This window comes from Cherax quadricarinatus, chromosome 2, assembly GCF_038502225.1.
Source record: "Cherax quadricarinatus isolate ZL_2023a chromosome 2, ASM3850222v1, whole genome shotgun sequence".
Lineage (NCBI taxonomy): Eukaryota > Metazoa > Arthropoda > Malacostraca > Decapoda > Parastacidae > Cherax > Cherax quadricarinatus.
Genome location: NC_091293.1, coordinates 12,638,278 through 12,655,820, shown reverse-complemented (window position 1 = coordinate 12,655,820; position 17,543 = coordinate 12,638,278). Strand labels below are relative to the sequence as shown.

The 17,543-nt window shown below is 39.6% G+C and overlaps 1 protein-coding gene across 3 annotated transcripts in view; it reads right to left on the bottom strand.

Annotated features, from left to right (window-relative positions):
• The window catches only part of LOC128694719 (zinc finger protein on ecdysone puffs), a 144,147-nt gene that overhangs the window by 51,629 nt on the left and 74,975 nt on the right, over positions 1-17,543 (bottom strand). For all 3 annotated transcript variants that reach the window (XM_070087367.1, XM_070087363.1, XM_070087372.1), the window contains one exon: positions 8,654-8,732. In XM_070087367.1, coding sequence (XP_069943468.1) covers positions 8,654-8,732 — 79 coding nt within the window. The remainder of the gene's footprint in view (positions 1-8,653; positions 8,733-17,543) is intronic.

Genomic DNA, 17,543 nt, shown 5'->3' with positions numbered 1-17,543 from the left:
TTTCTTTAGAACTCCATTTTTTCTATCGATTGAGTACAAGAAACTGCCCATTTACCAATTTCAACTACCCAATAACGTGGTCAGAAATTTGCAATTTGGCCAATTTCACAAAAATTAAAAAATATGACAATTTCAAAATAAGGTCCAGAATGAACAATGCAGACATTCCTGGCTCTAAAATAACATTTTCTTTGTTCATCAGTCATGTCTCCAGGCCCCTCTGATATTACTCTTGCTTTCTATTTTGAATTTTTATTCAAACAAAAAATAGAAAATTTACTATTATGCAGACTACTAAAATACTGTAATAATTGTATAAATAACATCACCCCATTCATGACTGCATATTAGAATGGCTAGTTGGACATTTATTGGGCAATGATGTCATTAGTTTACTTTTGAACATCGGCAAAATTCAAACATTTCCCCTACTTTGAGCTCCATTTCCAGGTCTTTTATATAGTAAAATCAACCAAAATCATCTCTTTTTCTATAATATGTTTTCCATTCTATCAAATGAGACCAAGAAAACGAGAATACAACCATAAATACTATACAAAAATAGACCACAAAGTCGGCATTTTAATTAAAAAAAAACGGTCAGAGTTTTTTTTCTCATTATACACTGCGTGCTCCAGGATTTTTTTTTATGTGGTGCACACTGACCACACACCCATTCTCTCACATGTGGGCCCACCAGCTTTCTCCTCCTTGATTTGAAGCCGCTAGAATTTATGAGTATATATACGCCAAACCCGGTACCTCGCAAGACGTATATATACGGCCGCAATGGTCAAAGGGTTAATACTTGGGAATTCTTCGCTTGCCTAACCCTTGGGCACGACCTACTTCCACATTGGACAAATGTGACACCACCTACGATTGCTGCACCTCTCCTGCCATACGGTTTATAAGCTGCTTCTCTGCTCCTATGCCGTATTCTATTCAAGATTGATGGACTGACCACATCGATTCAAGGCTGAGGAACTGATTACCTCATTCTCCTCCTGTTCAAGTTTATCCTTTGTATGGACGGATGAAGCCACTGTGTGGCAAAACGTTTCCTCAATAAAGATACCCAAGAGTTGCACATGTGTCTAATTTAACAACATGTCAGTTCTTTGAACCATTCATAAGTAATAGCCTGGCTGATTAGGCCCCGATCCACCATGAGGCCTGGTCACAGACCTGGCCTTGGGGGCATTGACCCCCGAAACCCTCTTCAGGTATACTCCTATACAACACACTCGTGTATGTTGAAGTCCAAGCCCCTTGCACCTCTAACTTTTCCTAGGCCGACCCTACTCTGCCTCCCATTAAAGATTTATGTGCTCTCCGAGCATTCGATTTCTTTCCACCCTCTCTAAATGTCTGAACCACCTCGACAACCCCTCCTCAGCCCTCTGGATAATACTTTTAGTAACCTCGCACCTGCTAATTTCCAAACTATGGATTCTCTGCATTATATTCACACCACACATGTTAAAAGCAGGGGGGGATATACTGTAGGAGTGGTTGGTATTTTTGTTTAATAAATGTATGAAAGAGGGGAAGGTACCTAGGGATTGGCAGAGAGCATGTATAGTCCCTTTATATAAAGGGAAGGAGGACAAAAGAGATTGTAAAAATTATAGAGGAATAAGTTTAGAGTGTGGTGAGAGTGCAAAAGGAGAGCAGATGATAGAGTGGGAGAGGCACTGTCAAGAAATTTTAATGAAAATAAGAAAAAATTTTGGAGTGAGTTAAACAAGTTAAGAAAGCCTAGGTTTTGAAAGTATGGATTTGTCAGTTAAAAACAGAGTAGGGGATTTAGTAGATGGGGAGATGGAGGTATTAGGTAGACGGCGAGAATATTTTTGAGGAACTTTTAAATGTTAAGGAAGAAAGAGAGGCAGTAATTTCATGCACTGGTCAGGGAGGTATACCATTTTTTAGGAGTGAAGAAGAGCAGAATGTAAGTGTGGGGGAGGTACGTGAGGCATTACGTAGAATGAAAGGGGGTAAAGCAGCTGGAACTGATGGGATCATGACAGAAATTTTAAAAGCAGGGGGGGATAACAGTGTTGGAGTGGTTGGTACTTTTGTTTAATAGATGTATGAAAGAGGGGAAGGTACCTAGGGATTGGCAGAGAGCATGCATAGTCCCTTTATATAAAGGGAAAGGGGGCAAAAGAGACTGTAAAAATTATAGAGGAATAAGTTTACTGAGTATACCAGGAAAAGTGTACAGTAGGGTTATAATTGAAAGAATTAGAGGTAAGACAGAATGTAGGATTGCGGATGAGCAAGGAGGTTTCAGAGTGGGTAGGGGATGTGTAGATCAAGTGTTTACATTGAAGCATATATGTGAACAGTATTTACATAAAGATAGGGAAGTTTTTATTGCATTTATGGATTTAGAAAAGGCATATGATAGAGTGAATAGAGGAGCAATGTGGCAGATGTTGCAAGTATATGGAATAGGTGGTAAGTTATTAAATGCTGTAAAGAGTTTTTATGAGGATAGTGAGGCTCAGGTTAGGGTGTGTAGAAGAGAGGGAGACTACTTCCCGGTAAAAGTAGGTCTTGGACAGGGATGTGTAATGTCACCATGATTGTTTAATATATTTATAGATGGGGTTGTAAAGGAAGTAAATGCTAGGGTGTTCGGGAGAGGGGTGGGATTAAATTTTGGGGAATCAAATTCAAAATGGGAATTGACACAGTTACTTTTTGCTGATGATACTGTGCTTATGGGAGATTCTAAAGAAAAATTGCAAAGGTTAGTGGATGAGTTTGGGAATGTGTGTAAAGGCAGAAAGTTGAAAGTGAACATAGAAAAGAGTAAGGTGATGAGGGTATCAAATGATTTAGATAAAGAAAAATTGGATATCAAATTGGGGAGGAGGAGTATGGAAGAAGTGAATGTTTTCAGATACTTGGGAGTTGATGTGTCGGCGGATGGATTTATGAAGGATGAGGTTAATCAAAGAATTGATGAGGGAAAAAAGGTGAGTGGTGCGTTGAGGTATATGTGGAATCAAAAAACGTTATCTATGGAGGCAAAGAAGGGAATGTATGAAAGTATAGTAGTACCAACACTCTTATATGGGTGTGAAGCCTGGGTGGTAAATGCAGCAGCGACGAGACAGTTGGAGGCAGTGGAGATGTCCTGTTTAACCCTTTGACTGTTTTCGACGTATAAATACGTCTTACGAGCCAATGTTTCTGACGTATATACACTCAATAATTCTACCGGCTTCAAATCAAGTGGGAGAAAGCTGGTAGGCCCACATGTGAGAGAATGGGTGTGTGTGGTCAGTGTGCACCACATAAAAAAAATCCTGCAGCACACATTGCGTAATGAGAAAAAAAAACTGATCAGTTTTTTTGGAATAAAACGCCAACTTTGAGGTGTATTTTCGTATAGTATTTATCGTTGTATTCGCATTTTCATGATCTTAGGTGATAAAATGGAAAACATATTACAGAAATAGAGATGATTTTCATTACTTTGACGATGATGAAAACTACCTTGAAACTGAGCTCAAAGTAGCGGAAATGTTCGATTTTTACCAATGTTCAGGAGTAAATAAATCACACCACACGTCCAATACACGTCAACTGGGGAGTCTAATATTCTTTCACTAGTGCACTGATATTATTTATACCATTTTTACAATAATGCAGTAGTCTGCATAACAGTAAATTTTGTATTTTTTTGTATGAATAAAAAATCAAAATAGAAAGCAATAATAATATAAGAGGGGCCTAGAGATGTGACTAATGAACAGAGCATATGTTATTTTAGTGCCACGAATGTCTACCTTGTTTATTCTGGATCCTATTTTGAAATTGGCATCTTTTTTACTTTGCGTGAAATTGGCCAAATTGCCAATTTCTGACCACCATATTGGGTAGTCCAAATTAGTAAATGGGAGGTTTCTTGTACTCAGCTGATAGATAAAATGGAGTTCTAAAGAAATAACTGAGTTTGGTCAACTGGAACAATGGAATTGGCTGAAAATAGGGCCCAAAGTTGGCGAAATCGCCGACACGCATATGTCGCCGAGACCGCTAACTTCGCGGGAGCATAATTCCATGAGTTTTCGACCAAATTTCGAACTTTTGGTGTCATTACCATCGGGAAAAGATTCTCTATCATTTCATAAGAAAAAATAATTTTTTTTTTTCAAAAATTGAGCGACATAGAATGACAGTTTCAGAGAGGGGCCTGAAACAGTCAAAGGGTTAAGGGCAATGTGTGGTGTAAATATTATGCAGAAAATTCGGAGTGTGGAAATTAAGAAAAGGTGTGGAGTTAATAAAAGTATTAGTCAGAGGGCAGAAGAGGGGTTGTTGAGGTGGTTTGGTCATTTAGAGAGAATGGATCAAAGTAGAATGACATGGAAAGCATATAAATCTATAGGGGAAGGAAGGCGAGATAGGGGTAGTCCTCGAAAGGGTTGGAGAGAGGGGGTAAAGGAGGTTTTGTGGGCAAGGGGCTTGGACTTCCAGCAAGCGTGCGTGAGCGTGTTAGATAGGTGTGAATGGAGACGAATGGTACTTGGGACCTGACGATCTGTTGGAGTGTGAGCAGGGTAATATTTACTGAAGGGATTCAGGGAAACCGGTTATTTTCATATAGTCGGACTTGAGTCCTGGAAATGGGAAGTACAATGCCTGCACTTTAAAGGAGGGGTTTGGGATATTGGCAGTTTGGAGGGATATGTTGTGTATCTTTATATGTGTATGCTTCTAAACTGTTGTATTCTGAGCACATCTGCAAAAACAGTGATAATGTGTGAGTGTGGTGAAAGTGTTGAATGATGATGAAAGTATTTTCTTTTTGGGGATTTTCTTTCTTTTTTGGGTCACCCTGCCTCGGTGGGAGACGGCCGACTTGTTGAAAAAAAAAAAAAAAGTTTGAGTATACAGTAAGGCCCCGCTTTACGGCGTTCCGCTAATACGGTCATTTCAAATTATGACCAAAACTCGCTATACGGCTCCCTCCACCTGACTTTCTAATACGGCTACCGCGCCCAACCCGGTTTTTTACATTCTCTGTGAGATCCGTAGGCACTAAGTCTCTCCATTATGTCTGGAAACTCGAAAATTTTAAGTGTTTTTAAAAGTTATTTCATATTTTATATATACTCTGATAATTATACTTATGTATACCTGTACTTAAATAAACTTACATACTGTGCTGGCATGCAGGTACACATTAAAATCAGTAAGAGTGTTCTTTGTCTCTAGACGTCATATTAGTAATGATGATAATAATCACCGAGTCTCATTTAAATGTCGTATATTACATTAATATACACATTTTCATTAATCCATCTATGATATTTTTCAAAATTATATAATAAACACGATGCATAACATTTAAATATGATAAATACACCCCACAGTAGAAAAAATAAACATATATATGAGATGTGGTAGCAGACGACTTGCACAAGTGACGCCATATTAGAAATAATAATAATAATCACAGATTCTCATTAAATGTCATATATTACGTTAATATACACATTTTCATTAATCCATCCATGATATTTTTTTCAAAATTATATAATAAACATGATAAATAACATATAAAGATGATAAATACACCCCACAATAGATTAAATAAACATAAATATGAGATGTGGTTGCCAGATAACTTGTACAAGTGATGCCAAGAATAACATTTTCTCTAATCTAACAAGAGAAAATGTGTTACTGGGGGTAACTGTAGAAAATTATTCCTTTCGTATGTATGTAAGTAAGTTTATTCAGGTATACACAAATACAGTTACATAGATTATCATACATAACAACATATGTGTAGAGAACCTAGGATAACCCAAAAAAGTCAGAGTGACTTATTTCCATTGCCTTCACTCTGAGCGTCATTTCTGCTCCAAATGATGTTACATGAGAATGGGAGTGTTCTTCTTTATTTATTCTACCATATCAATGTAGAGACAACCTGTACACAATGTAACTTGTACACAAACCAGACATGTACACTTTGTTGTTTACAAAACTTACCTTGCCTGGTTTGTTTACATAATTCTGCACCTGCCCTCCCTCATGCACTCATTCTTTCTCCCTCATTTATTCGTTTTATCTCATTTACTTACTCCTGACCCTACATTAAGACAACAAATATTTTAAGGTAAGTAATGAGTGAACTGCATATACATTTTATTGCTCCGGAATGCTTAAATATCATAGAATATGTGTGGGTGGGTGGGTTGGCCTGGTATGGTAGCCTGGCTGACTACCATACATACCACACTTTATTTCTTACAATAAATACTAATTGTCTCACCCTAGATTAAGACTACAAATATTTTAAGGTAAGTAATGAGTAAACTGTATATGCATTTTATCAATCTGGGATGCTTAAATGTAATAGAATATTATGTGTAGGTGGGGTGGCCTGGTATGGTAGCCCGGCTGACTACCATACATACCACACTTTATTTCTTACAATAAATACTAATTGTCTCACCCTAGATTAAGACTATAAATATTTTAAGGTAAGTAATGAGTGCACTATGTGTGTATTGTACTTTTTTATTGTTTTTTGATGCCTAGTTCTATTGCTAACTTAATATTTGTTAGTGTAAACTTGTTATCTAGTACAGTGGACCCCCGGTTAACGATATTTTTTCACTCCAGAAGTATGTTCAGGTGCCAGTACTGACTGAATTTGTTCCCATAAGGAATATTGTGAAGTAGATTAGTCCATTTCAGACCCCCAAACATACACGTACAAACGCACTTACATAAATACACTTACATAATTGGTCGCATTCGAAGGTGATCGTTATGCGGGGGTCCACTGTATTTGTATGCATTTATAAGTGGAAAAAAGGGTGTTCCACTTTACGGCGGTAGCCTGGAACCTAGCCTGCCGTTTAAGTGGGGCCCTACTGTACCAGGAAAAGTGTACAATAGGGTTATAATTGAAAGAATTAGAGGTAAGGCAGAATGTAGGATTGCAGATGAGAAAGGAGGTTTCAGAGTGGGTAGGGGATGTGTAGATCAAGTGTTTACATTGCAGCATATATGTGAACAGTATTTAGATAAAGGTAGGGAAGTTTTTATTGCATTTATGGATTTAGAAAAGGCATATCATAGAGTGGATAGGGGAGCAATGTGGCAGATGTTGCAAGTATATGGAATAGGTGGTAATTTACTAAATGCTGTAAAGAGTTTTTATGAGGATAGTGAGGCTCAGGTTAGGGTGTGCAGAAGAGAGGGAGACTACTTCCCAGTAAAAGTAGGTCTTAGACAGGAATGTGTAATGTCACCATGTTTATTTAATATATTTATAGATGGGGTTGTAAAGGTAGAAAGTTGAAAGTGAACATAGAAAAGAGTAAGGTGATAAGGGTATCAAATGATTTAGATAAAGAAAAATTGGATATTAAATTGGGGAAGAGGAGTAAGGAAGAAGTGAATGTTTTCAGATACTTGGGAGTTGACGGGTCGGCAGATGGATTTCTGAAGGATGAGGTTAATCATAGATTTGATGAGGGAAAAAAGGTGAGTGGTGCATTGAGGTATATGTGGAGACAAAAAACATTATCTATGGAGGCAAAGAAGGGAATGTACGAAAGTATAGTAGTACCAACAATCTTATATGGGTATGAAGCTTGGGTTGTGAATGCAGCAGTGAGGAGGCGGTTGGAGGCAGTGGAGATGTCCTGTCTAAGGGCAATGTGTGGTGTAAATATTATGCAGAAAATTCGGAGTGTGGAAATTAGGAGAAGGTGTGGAGTTAATAAAAGTATTAGTCAAGAGGGCTGAAGAGGGGTTGTTGAGGTGCTTTGGTCATTTAGAGATAATGGATCAAAATAGAATGACATAGAGAGCGTACAAATCTATAGGGGAAGGAAGGTGGGGTAGGGTTCGTTCTTGAAAAGGTTGGAAGGAATAGGTAAGGGAGGTTTTGTGGGCGAGGGGCTTGGACTTCCAGCAGGCGTGCATGAGCGTGTTCGATAGGAGTGAATGGAGACGAATGGTATTTTGGGACCTGACGATCTGTTGGAGTGTGAGCAGGGTAATATTTCGTGAAGGGATTCAGGGAAATCAGTTATTTTTGTATAGCCGGACTCGAGTCCTGGAAATGGGAAGTACAATGCTTGCACTCTAGAGGAGGGGTTCAGGATATTAGCAGTTTGGATGGATATGTTGTGTATCTTTATATGTATATGCTTCTAAACTGTTGTGTTTCTGAGCACCTTTGCAAAAACAGTGATTATGTGTGAGTGAGGTGAAAGTGTTGAATGATGATGAAATTATTTTCTTTTTGGGGATTTTCTATCTTTTTGGGTCACCCTGCCTCGGCAGGAGACGGCTAACTTGTTAAAAAAAAAAAAAAAAAAAAAAAAAAAAACTGCCCTCAGACACGATATCTCTACTGCCTCCAGCCTTTGTTGCAACATTCACTACCCATGCTTCATACTCACATAAGAGCATTGGTATAACTATACTCTCATACATTCCTCTCTTTGCTTCCACAGATAACCAATATTCATTTCAGTTGCATGCTGTAAATTATTTTTATATCTTTTTTGTAGAAATAGAGAAAATAAAACATTTACCATAAGTGTTAATATATTATTTCATTAAACATTACTAAAAAAATGTAAAAAGTTTATTACATTACCATATTCTGGAATTCTCTCTTTTATCTTCATTGTTGTCATCAGCCTCTCCTTCCTCTTCTTCTCTAAAACAGCTTCCCTCTGTTAAAAAAAAAAAATTATAAAACTTGAGTAAAAACCAACAAAAAGTTAAAAATATGAATTTGATCAGTAAAATGAAGGCAATATTAACCCCTTAACTGTCTAAATGTAGATCTACGTTCTTACAGCTAGCACTCCAAACGTAGATTTACATTTTATTTTTCCTCCCTCCAAATTTGGCACAATTGGCCTAAGATGCCTGGTCAGCATAGTATGAGTCTTAACCCTTGATGTGCGCAGCATTATAAGAATCTGGGACCATTTAGTACCTTATGGGAGCACCAGTTCAACCGAATGCCAGCTAGAGCAAACAACGTGGCAAACAAACACCAAAGATTCACTGATGTCATGTCGTATTATTAACACTCTCCTTTTAAGTGGAAACTGTCATTCTGCCAGAATGTCCTATAACCTATACCCTAAGTAAAAAGAAACAATTCTGGAACATGTAATTTCGGCAGGCTGGCTGGCCAGCTGGCTGTCTCTATCTCCGTCTGTCTGCATCTATCTTTCTCTCTGTCTGTCTCTATCTCACAGGAACATATAGTAAATGCAATTATACATACTGTAAATTAACTAGGATAACCCAAAAAATCCAGACAGTGCTACACTGTGCTTGTAGATAGTGATCGTGTGTAATACCAGTTGGTTCATGAGCAACTCTGAGACGAGAGACAAGCAAACAAACACACAGGCAGACAAGAGAGCTAGACAGATACAGAGCTAGACAGACAGACACATTTGTGTGTAACAGTGAAAACAAAGCGAAGGCTCATCAAATGTCACCACTGTCAGTAGCGGAGTGATAAGATAAGACAAGCTCATCAAATGTCACCACTGTCAGTAGCGGAGTGATAAGATAAGACAAGCTCATCAAATGTCACCACTGTCAGTAGCGGAGTGATAAGATAAGACAAGCTCATCAAATGTCACCACTGTCAGTAGCGGAGTGATAAGATAAGACAAGCTCATCAAATGTCACCACTGTCAGTAGTGGAGTGATAAGACGAGTGACACTCTTACATCATGCTTCAAGGGAACTTAATCATTATTATTATTATTATTATTCTTTCTTCTTTCAACACACCGGCTGTATCCCACCGAGGTGGGGTGGCCTAAAAGGAAAAAACGAAAGTTTCTCCTTTTATATTTAGTAATATATACAGGAGAAGGGGTTACTAGTCCCTTGCTCCTGGCATTTTAGTCGCCTCTTACAACACGCATGGCTTACAGAGGAAGAATTCTGTTCCACTTCCCCATGGAGGTAAGAGGAAATAAACAAGAACAAGAACTAGTAAGAAAATAGAAGAAAACCCAGAAGGTTGTGTATATACAGTGGAACCTCGCCTAACGAAAGCATTGCATAACGTTAAATCCGCTTAGCGATACATTTTAACGCAAAATTTTTGCCTCGGCTAGCGCTAAAAAACTCGCTCAACGCGGTTCGTTCGAGACGCGTCCACGTGCAGCCTGAGCCCGCCTCACTTGTTCCGTGAGTGCCAGTGTTTACAAGCCAGCCACCGCGGTCGCTTCCAAGCATACAACCGGAACATTTCATATTATCACAGCCTTTTTAGTGATTGCACCTGCAAAATAAGTCACCATGGGCCCCAAGAAAGCAAAAGAGTGAGAATTACTATGGATATGAAGAAAGAGATCATTGCTAAGTATGATAGTGGAGTGTGTATCTCCGAGCTGACCAGGTTGTACACAAAACCCCAATCAACCATCGCTACTACTGTGGCCAAGAAAACGGCAATCAAGGAAGCTGTTCTTGCCAAAGGTGCAACTTTGTTTTCGAAACAGAGATCGCAAGTGATAGATGATGTTGAGAGACTGTTATTGGTGTGGATAAACGAAAAACAGATAGCAGGAGATAGCATCTCTCAAGCGATCATATGTGAAAAGGCTAGGAAGTTGCATGACAATTTAATTAGAAAAATGCCTGCAACTAGTGATGATGTGAGTGAATTTAAGGCCAGCAAAGGATGGTTTGAGAGATTTAAGAATCGTAGTGGCATACATAGTGTGATAAGGCATGGTGAGGCTGCCAGTTCGGACCACAAAGCGGCTGAAAAATTATTATTTTTTATTATCACACCGGCCAATTCCCACCAAGGCAGGGTGGCCCGAAAAAGAAAAACTTTCACCATCATTCACTCCATCACTGTCTTGCCAGAAGGGTGCTTTACACTACAGTTTTTAAACTACAACATTAACACCCCTCCTTCAGAGTGCAGGCACTGTACTTCCCATCTCCAGGACTCAAGTCCGGCCTGCCGGTTTCCCTGAATCCCTTCATAAATGTTACTTTGCTCACACTCCAACAGCACGTCAAGTATTAAAAACCATTTGTCTCCATTCACTCCTATCAAACACGCTCACGCATGCCTGCTGGAAGTCCAAGCCCCTCGCACACAAAACCTCCTTTACCCCCTCCCTCCAACCCTTCCTAGGCCGACCCCTACCCCGCCTTCCTTCCACTACAGACTGATACACTCTTGAAGTCATTCTGTTTCGCTCCATTCTCTCTACATGTCCGAACCACCTCAACAACCCTTCCTCAGCCCTCTGGACAACAGTTTTGGTAATCCCGCACCTCCTCCTAACTTCCAAACTACGAATTCTCTGCATTATATTCACACCACACATTGCCCTCAGACATGACATCTCCACTGCCTCCAGCCTTCTCCTCGCTGCAACATTCATCACCCACGCTTCACACCCATATAAGAGCGTTGGTAAAACTATACTCTCATACATTCCCCTCTTTGCCTCCAAGGACAAAGTTCTTTGTCTCCACAGACTCCTAAGTGCACCACTCACTCTTTTTCCCTCATCAATTCTATGATTCACCTCATCTTTCATAGACCCATCCGCTGACACGTCCACTCCCAAATATCTGAATACGTTCACCTCCTCCATACTCTCTCCCTCCAATCTGATATTCAATCTTTCATCACCTAATCTTTTTGTTATCCTCATAACCTTACTCTTTCCTGTATTCACCTTTAATTTTCTTCTTTTGCACACCCTACCAAATTCATCCACCAATCTCTGCAACTTCTCTTCAGAATCTCCCAAGAGCACAGTGTCATCAGCAAAGAGCAGCTGTGACAACTCCCACTTTGTGTGTGATTCTTTATCTTTTAACTCCACGCCTCTTGCCAAGACCCTCGCATTTACTTCTCTTACAACCCCATCTATAAATATATTAAACAACCACGGTGACATCACACATCCTTGTCTAAGGCCTACTTTTACTGGGAAAAAATTTCCCTCTTTCCTACATACTCTAACTTGAGCCTCACTATCCTCGTAAAAACTCTTCACTGCTTTCAGTAACCTACCTCCTACACCATACACTTGCAACATCTGCCACATTGCCCCCCTATCCACCCTGTCATACGCCTTTTCCAAATCCATAAATGCCACAAAGACCTCTTTAGCCTTATCTAAATACTGTTCACTTGTATGTTTCACTGTAAACACCTGGTCCACACACCCCCTACCTTTCCTAAAGCCTCCTTGTTCATCTGCTATCCTATTCTCCGTCTTACTCTTAATTCTTTCAATTATAACTCTACCATACACTTTACCAGGTACACTCAACAGACTTATCCCCCTATAATTTTTGCACTCTCTTTTATCCCCTTTGCCTTTATACAAAGGAACTATGCATGCTCTCTGCCAATCCCTAGGTACCTTACCCTCTTCCATACATTTATTAAATAATTGCACCAACCACTCCAAAACTATATCCCCACCTGCTTTTAACATTTCTATCTTTATCCCATCAATCCCGGCTGCCTTACCCTCTTTCATTTTACCTACTGCCTCACGAACTTCCCCCACACTCACAACTGGCTCTTCCTCACTCCTACAAGATGTTATTCCTCCTTGCCCTATACACGAAATCACAGCTTCCCTATCTTCATCAACATTTAACAATTCCTCAAAATATTCCTTCCATCTTCCCAATACCTCTAACTCTCCATTTAATAACTCTCCTCTCCTATTTTTAACTGACAAATCCATTTGTTCTCTAGGCTTTCTTAACTTGTTAATCTCACTCCAAAACTTTTTCTTATTTTCAACAAAATTTGTTGATAACATCTCACCCACTCTCTCATTTGCTCTCTTTTTACATTGCTTCACCACTCTCTTAACTTCTCTCTTTTTCTCCATATACTCTTCCCTCCTTGCATCACTTCTACTTTGTAAAAACTTCTCATATGCTAACTTTTTCTCCCTTACTACTCTCTTTACATCATCATTCCACCAATCGCTCCTCTTCCCTCCTGCACCCACTTTCCTGTAACCACAAACTTCTGCTGAACACTCTAACACTACATTTTTAAACCTACCCCATACCTCTTCGACCCCATTGCCTATGCTCTCATTAGCCCATCTATCCTCCAATAGCTGTTTATATCTTACCCTAACTGCCTCCTCTTTTAGTTTATAAACCTTCACCTCTCTCTTCCCTGATGCTTCTATTCTCCTTGTATCCCATCTACCTTTTACTCTCAGTGTAGCTACAACTAGAAAGTGATCTGATATATCTGTGGCCCCTCTATAAACATGTACATCCTGAAGTCTACTCAACAGTCTTTTATCTACCAATACATAATCCAACAAACTACTGTCATTTCGCCCTACATCATATCGTGTATACTTATTTATCCTCTTTTTCTTAAAATATGTATTACCTATAACTAAACCCCTTTCTATACAAAGTTCAATCAAAGGGCTCCCATTATCATTTACACCTGGCACCCCAAACTTACCTACCACACCCTCTCTAAAAGTTTCTCCTACTTTAGCATTCAAGTCCCCTACCACAATTACTCTCTCACTTGGTTCAAAGGCTCCTATACATTCACTTAACATCTCCCAAAATCTCTCTCTCTCCTCTGCATTCCTCTCTTCTCCAGGTGCATACACGCTTATTATGACCCACTTCTCGCATCCAACCTTTACTTTAATCCACATAATTCTTGAATTTACACATTCATATTCTCTTTTCTCCTTCCATAACTGATCATTTAACATTACTGCTACCCCTTCCTTTGCTCTAACTCTCTCAGATACTCCAGATTTAATCCCATTTATTTCCCCCCACTGAAACTCTCCTACCCCCTTCAGCTTTGTTTCGCTTAGGGCCAGGACATCCAACTTCTTTTCATTCATAACATCGGCAATCATCTGTTTCTTGTCATCCGCACTACATCCACGCACATTTAAGCAACCCAGTTTTATAAAGTTTTTCTTCTTCTCTTTTTTAGTAATTGTATACAGGAGAAGGGGTTACTAGCCCATTGCTCCCGGCTGAAAAATATGTGCAGGAATTCAAGGAGTACATAGGCAGTGAAAGACTGAAACCTGAACAAGTGTTTAATTGTGACGAAACAGGCCTGTTTTGGAAGAAAATGCCAAACAGGACGTACATTACTCAGGAGGAAAAGGCACTCCCAGGACATAAGCCTATGAAAGACAGGCATACTCTGTTGATGTGTGCCAATGCTAGTGGTGATTGCAAAGTGAAGCCTTTATTGGTATATCACTCAAACTCCCAGTGTGTTCAGGCAAAAGAATATCCTCAAGGCTAATTTGTGTGTGCTGTGGAGGGCAAACAGTAAGGCATAGGTCACTAGGGACTTTTTCTATGACTGGTTACACCATGCATTTGCCCCCACTGTGAAAAATTACCTAATTGAAAAGAAATTAGACCTTAAGTGCCTCCTGGTATTAGACAATGCTCCTGGTCATCCTTCAGACATGGCAGAGCGACTTTCTGCAGAAATGAGCTTCATTAAGGTCAAGTTTTTGCCTCCTAATACCACTCCTCTCCTGCAGCCCATGGACCAGCAAGTCATTGCAAACTTCAAAAAACTCTACACAAAAGCTATGTTTGAAAGGTGCTTTGTAGTGACCTCAGAAGCTAAGAGAGCTTTGGAGAGATCACTTTAGCATCCTCAATTGTGTAAACATTATAGGTAAGGCTTGGGAGGAAGTGACTAAGAGGACCTTGAACTTTGCTTGGAAGAAACTGTGGCCAGAATATGTAGACAAAAGGGATTTTGAAGGGTTTGAGGCTAACCCTGGGAATCCTATGCCAGTTGAGGAATCCATTGTGGCATTGGGGAAGTCCTTGGGGTTGGAGGTTAGTGGGGAGGATGTGGAAGAGTTGGTGGAGGAGGACAATGAAGAACTAACCACTGATGAGCTGCTAGATCATCTTCAACAGCAAGAGGCCACACCTGAGGAAACTGCTTCAGAGGAGGGGACAGAAATTGAGGAAGTTGCCTACTTCAAAGATTTAGGAAGTGTGTGCAATGTGGCTTAAAGTGCAAACATTTTTTGATGAAAATCACCCTCACACAGCTATTGTAAGCTGTGCTGGGGACTATTACACTGACAATGTTGTGAACACTTTAGGAATGTCATAAAGGAACGGGAGGTACAGGCCTCTATGAACAGATATGTTGTGCGACAGAGGTCCAGTGACTCTCAAGCTGGTCCTAGTGGCATTAAAAGAAGGGTAGTAACCCCAGCAAAGGACTTGCCACCTCAAGTCCAAATGGAAGGGGATTCCCCTTCTAAACATTAACACCATCAATACTCTCCCCTCCTCCCATCCCTTCAATCATCACCAGATCTTCAATAAAGGTAAGTGTCATGTAACTGTGCATGTCTTCTTCAGTTTGTGTGTATTAAAATTAATATTTCATATGGTAAATTTTTTTTTTTGTTCATACTTTGGGGTGTCAGGAATGGATTAATTTGATTTTCATTATTTCTTATGGGGAAAATTAATTCGCCTAACGATAATTTCGCCTAACGTTGAGCTCTCAGGAACGGATTAATAGCGTTAGGCGAGGGTCCACTGTATATGCTTGTACATGTATGTGTAGTGTGGCCTAAGTGTAAGTAGAAGTAGCAAGACGTACCTGAAACCTTGCATGTTTATGAGACGGAAAAATGGACACCAGCAATCCTACCAACCTGTAAAACAATTACAGGCTTTCGTTTTACACTCACTTGGCAGGACGGAAGTACCTCCCTGGGCGGTTGCTGTCTACCAACCTACTACCTAGGTATTATTATTATTATTATATACTCCCTTGTATCCAAAACATTGCTAGGACCTATAAATACTATGTATATATTTCTAAACAATAGTATGTGACTAAGGTAGGTGAAAAATGTTCCCCCGTCACTGTTTGTGTGACTATTTGAGTACTACTACAGTACCTAATACAGTGGACCCCCGGTATTCGATATTAATACGTTCCTGAGAGCTCATTGAATACCGAAAATATCGAAAAGCGAATAAATTTTCCCCCATAAGAAATAATGGAAATCAAATTAATCCGTGCAAGACACCCAAAAGTACGAAAAAATATTTTTTTTACCATATGAAATATTAGTTTTAATACACACAAACTGAAGAAGACATGCACAGTTACATGACACTTACCTTTATTGAAGATCTGGTGATGATTGATGGGATGGGAGGAGGGGAGTGTGTGGATGGTGTTAGTGTTTAGAAGGGGTATCCCCTTCCATTAGGACTTGAGGTAGCAAGTCCTCTTCCGGGGTTACTTCCCTTCTTCTTTTAATGCCACTAGGACCAGCTTGAGAGTCACTGGACCTCTGTCGCACAACAAATCTGTCCATAGAGCTCTGTACCTCCCGTTCCTTTACGATTTGTCTAAAATGGGCCACAACATTGTCATTGTAATAGTCACCAGCACGGCTTGCAATAGCTGTGTTAGGGTGATTTTCATCCATAAAGGTTTGCAGTTCAACCCACTGTGCACACATTTCCTTAGTTTTTGAAGTAGGCACAATGGATTCCACAACTGGCATAGGCTTCTCAGGGTTAGCTCCAAATCCTTCAAAATCTTTCTTAATTTCCATACTAATTCTCATCCTTTTTACCACAGGGTTGGCACTAAAGCTTTCTTGGGGCCCATGGTGACTTATTTTGCAGAAACAAGCACCAAAAACAGTGATAATATGGAATGTACCGAATGTATCCTTAGATGCGCGCACACTGGCTGGCTTGTAAACACTGGCACACACACGGCAGTTCAGGCCACACGTGGACACGTCTCGTACAAATCGTGTCGAATACCGGATTTTCAATCGGATACCGAGGCAAAATTTTTGCGTTAAAATGCATCGAATACCGGATTTATCAAATACCGATGCCATCGAATACCGGGGGTCCACTGTATTAGCGTGAGAACAAAGAAATCACAAGAACTACTACAAATTGTCATTACCAGAACATAAAAAAAAATAAAGAGGAAAAAAAAGAAGGTATACAGTGGACCCTCACCTAACGATATTAATTGATACCTGAGAACGAATATCATTAGGCGAGTTTTTTAGCATTAGCCGAGGCAAAATGTTTGTGTTAAAATGTATCGTTAGCTGGATTTAGTGTTAGGTGATGCCATCATTAGCTGAGGGTCCACTGTATTGGCAACACATCTGCAAGTGGCAGCACTTCATGTTGCCATCAGGTGAGTGCCGACTTTGCGCCCTTATATCTCCGTGAGAATTGACTAGATTTTTTTTTTTCATTACTTTATGTAAAAAATTGTCCTCTTTAAGGAAAAAAAAATTCAAAATATTCAGGGTGTTTGGACAGTTAAGGGGTTAAAGAACTTTTCATTCTGGCAATATTTGGTCAGTGCAGTGCTTTATCAAATGAATTGATAAGCTCTCTACAATGAACAAAACACTCACAATCACTCTCAACAATACAATAAATACTTGGTTTAATGGATTAATAGA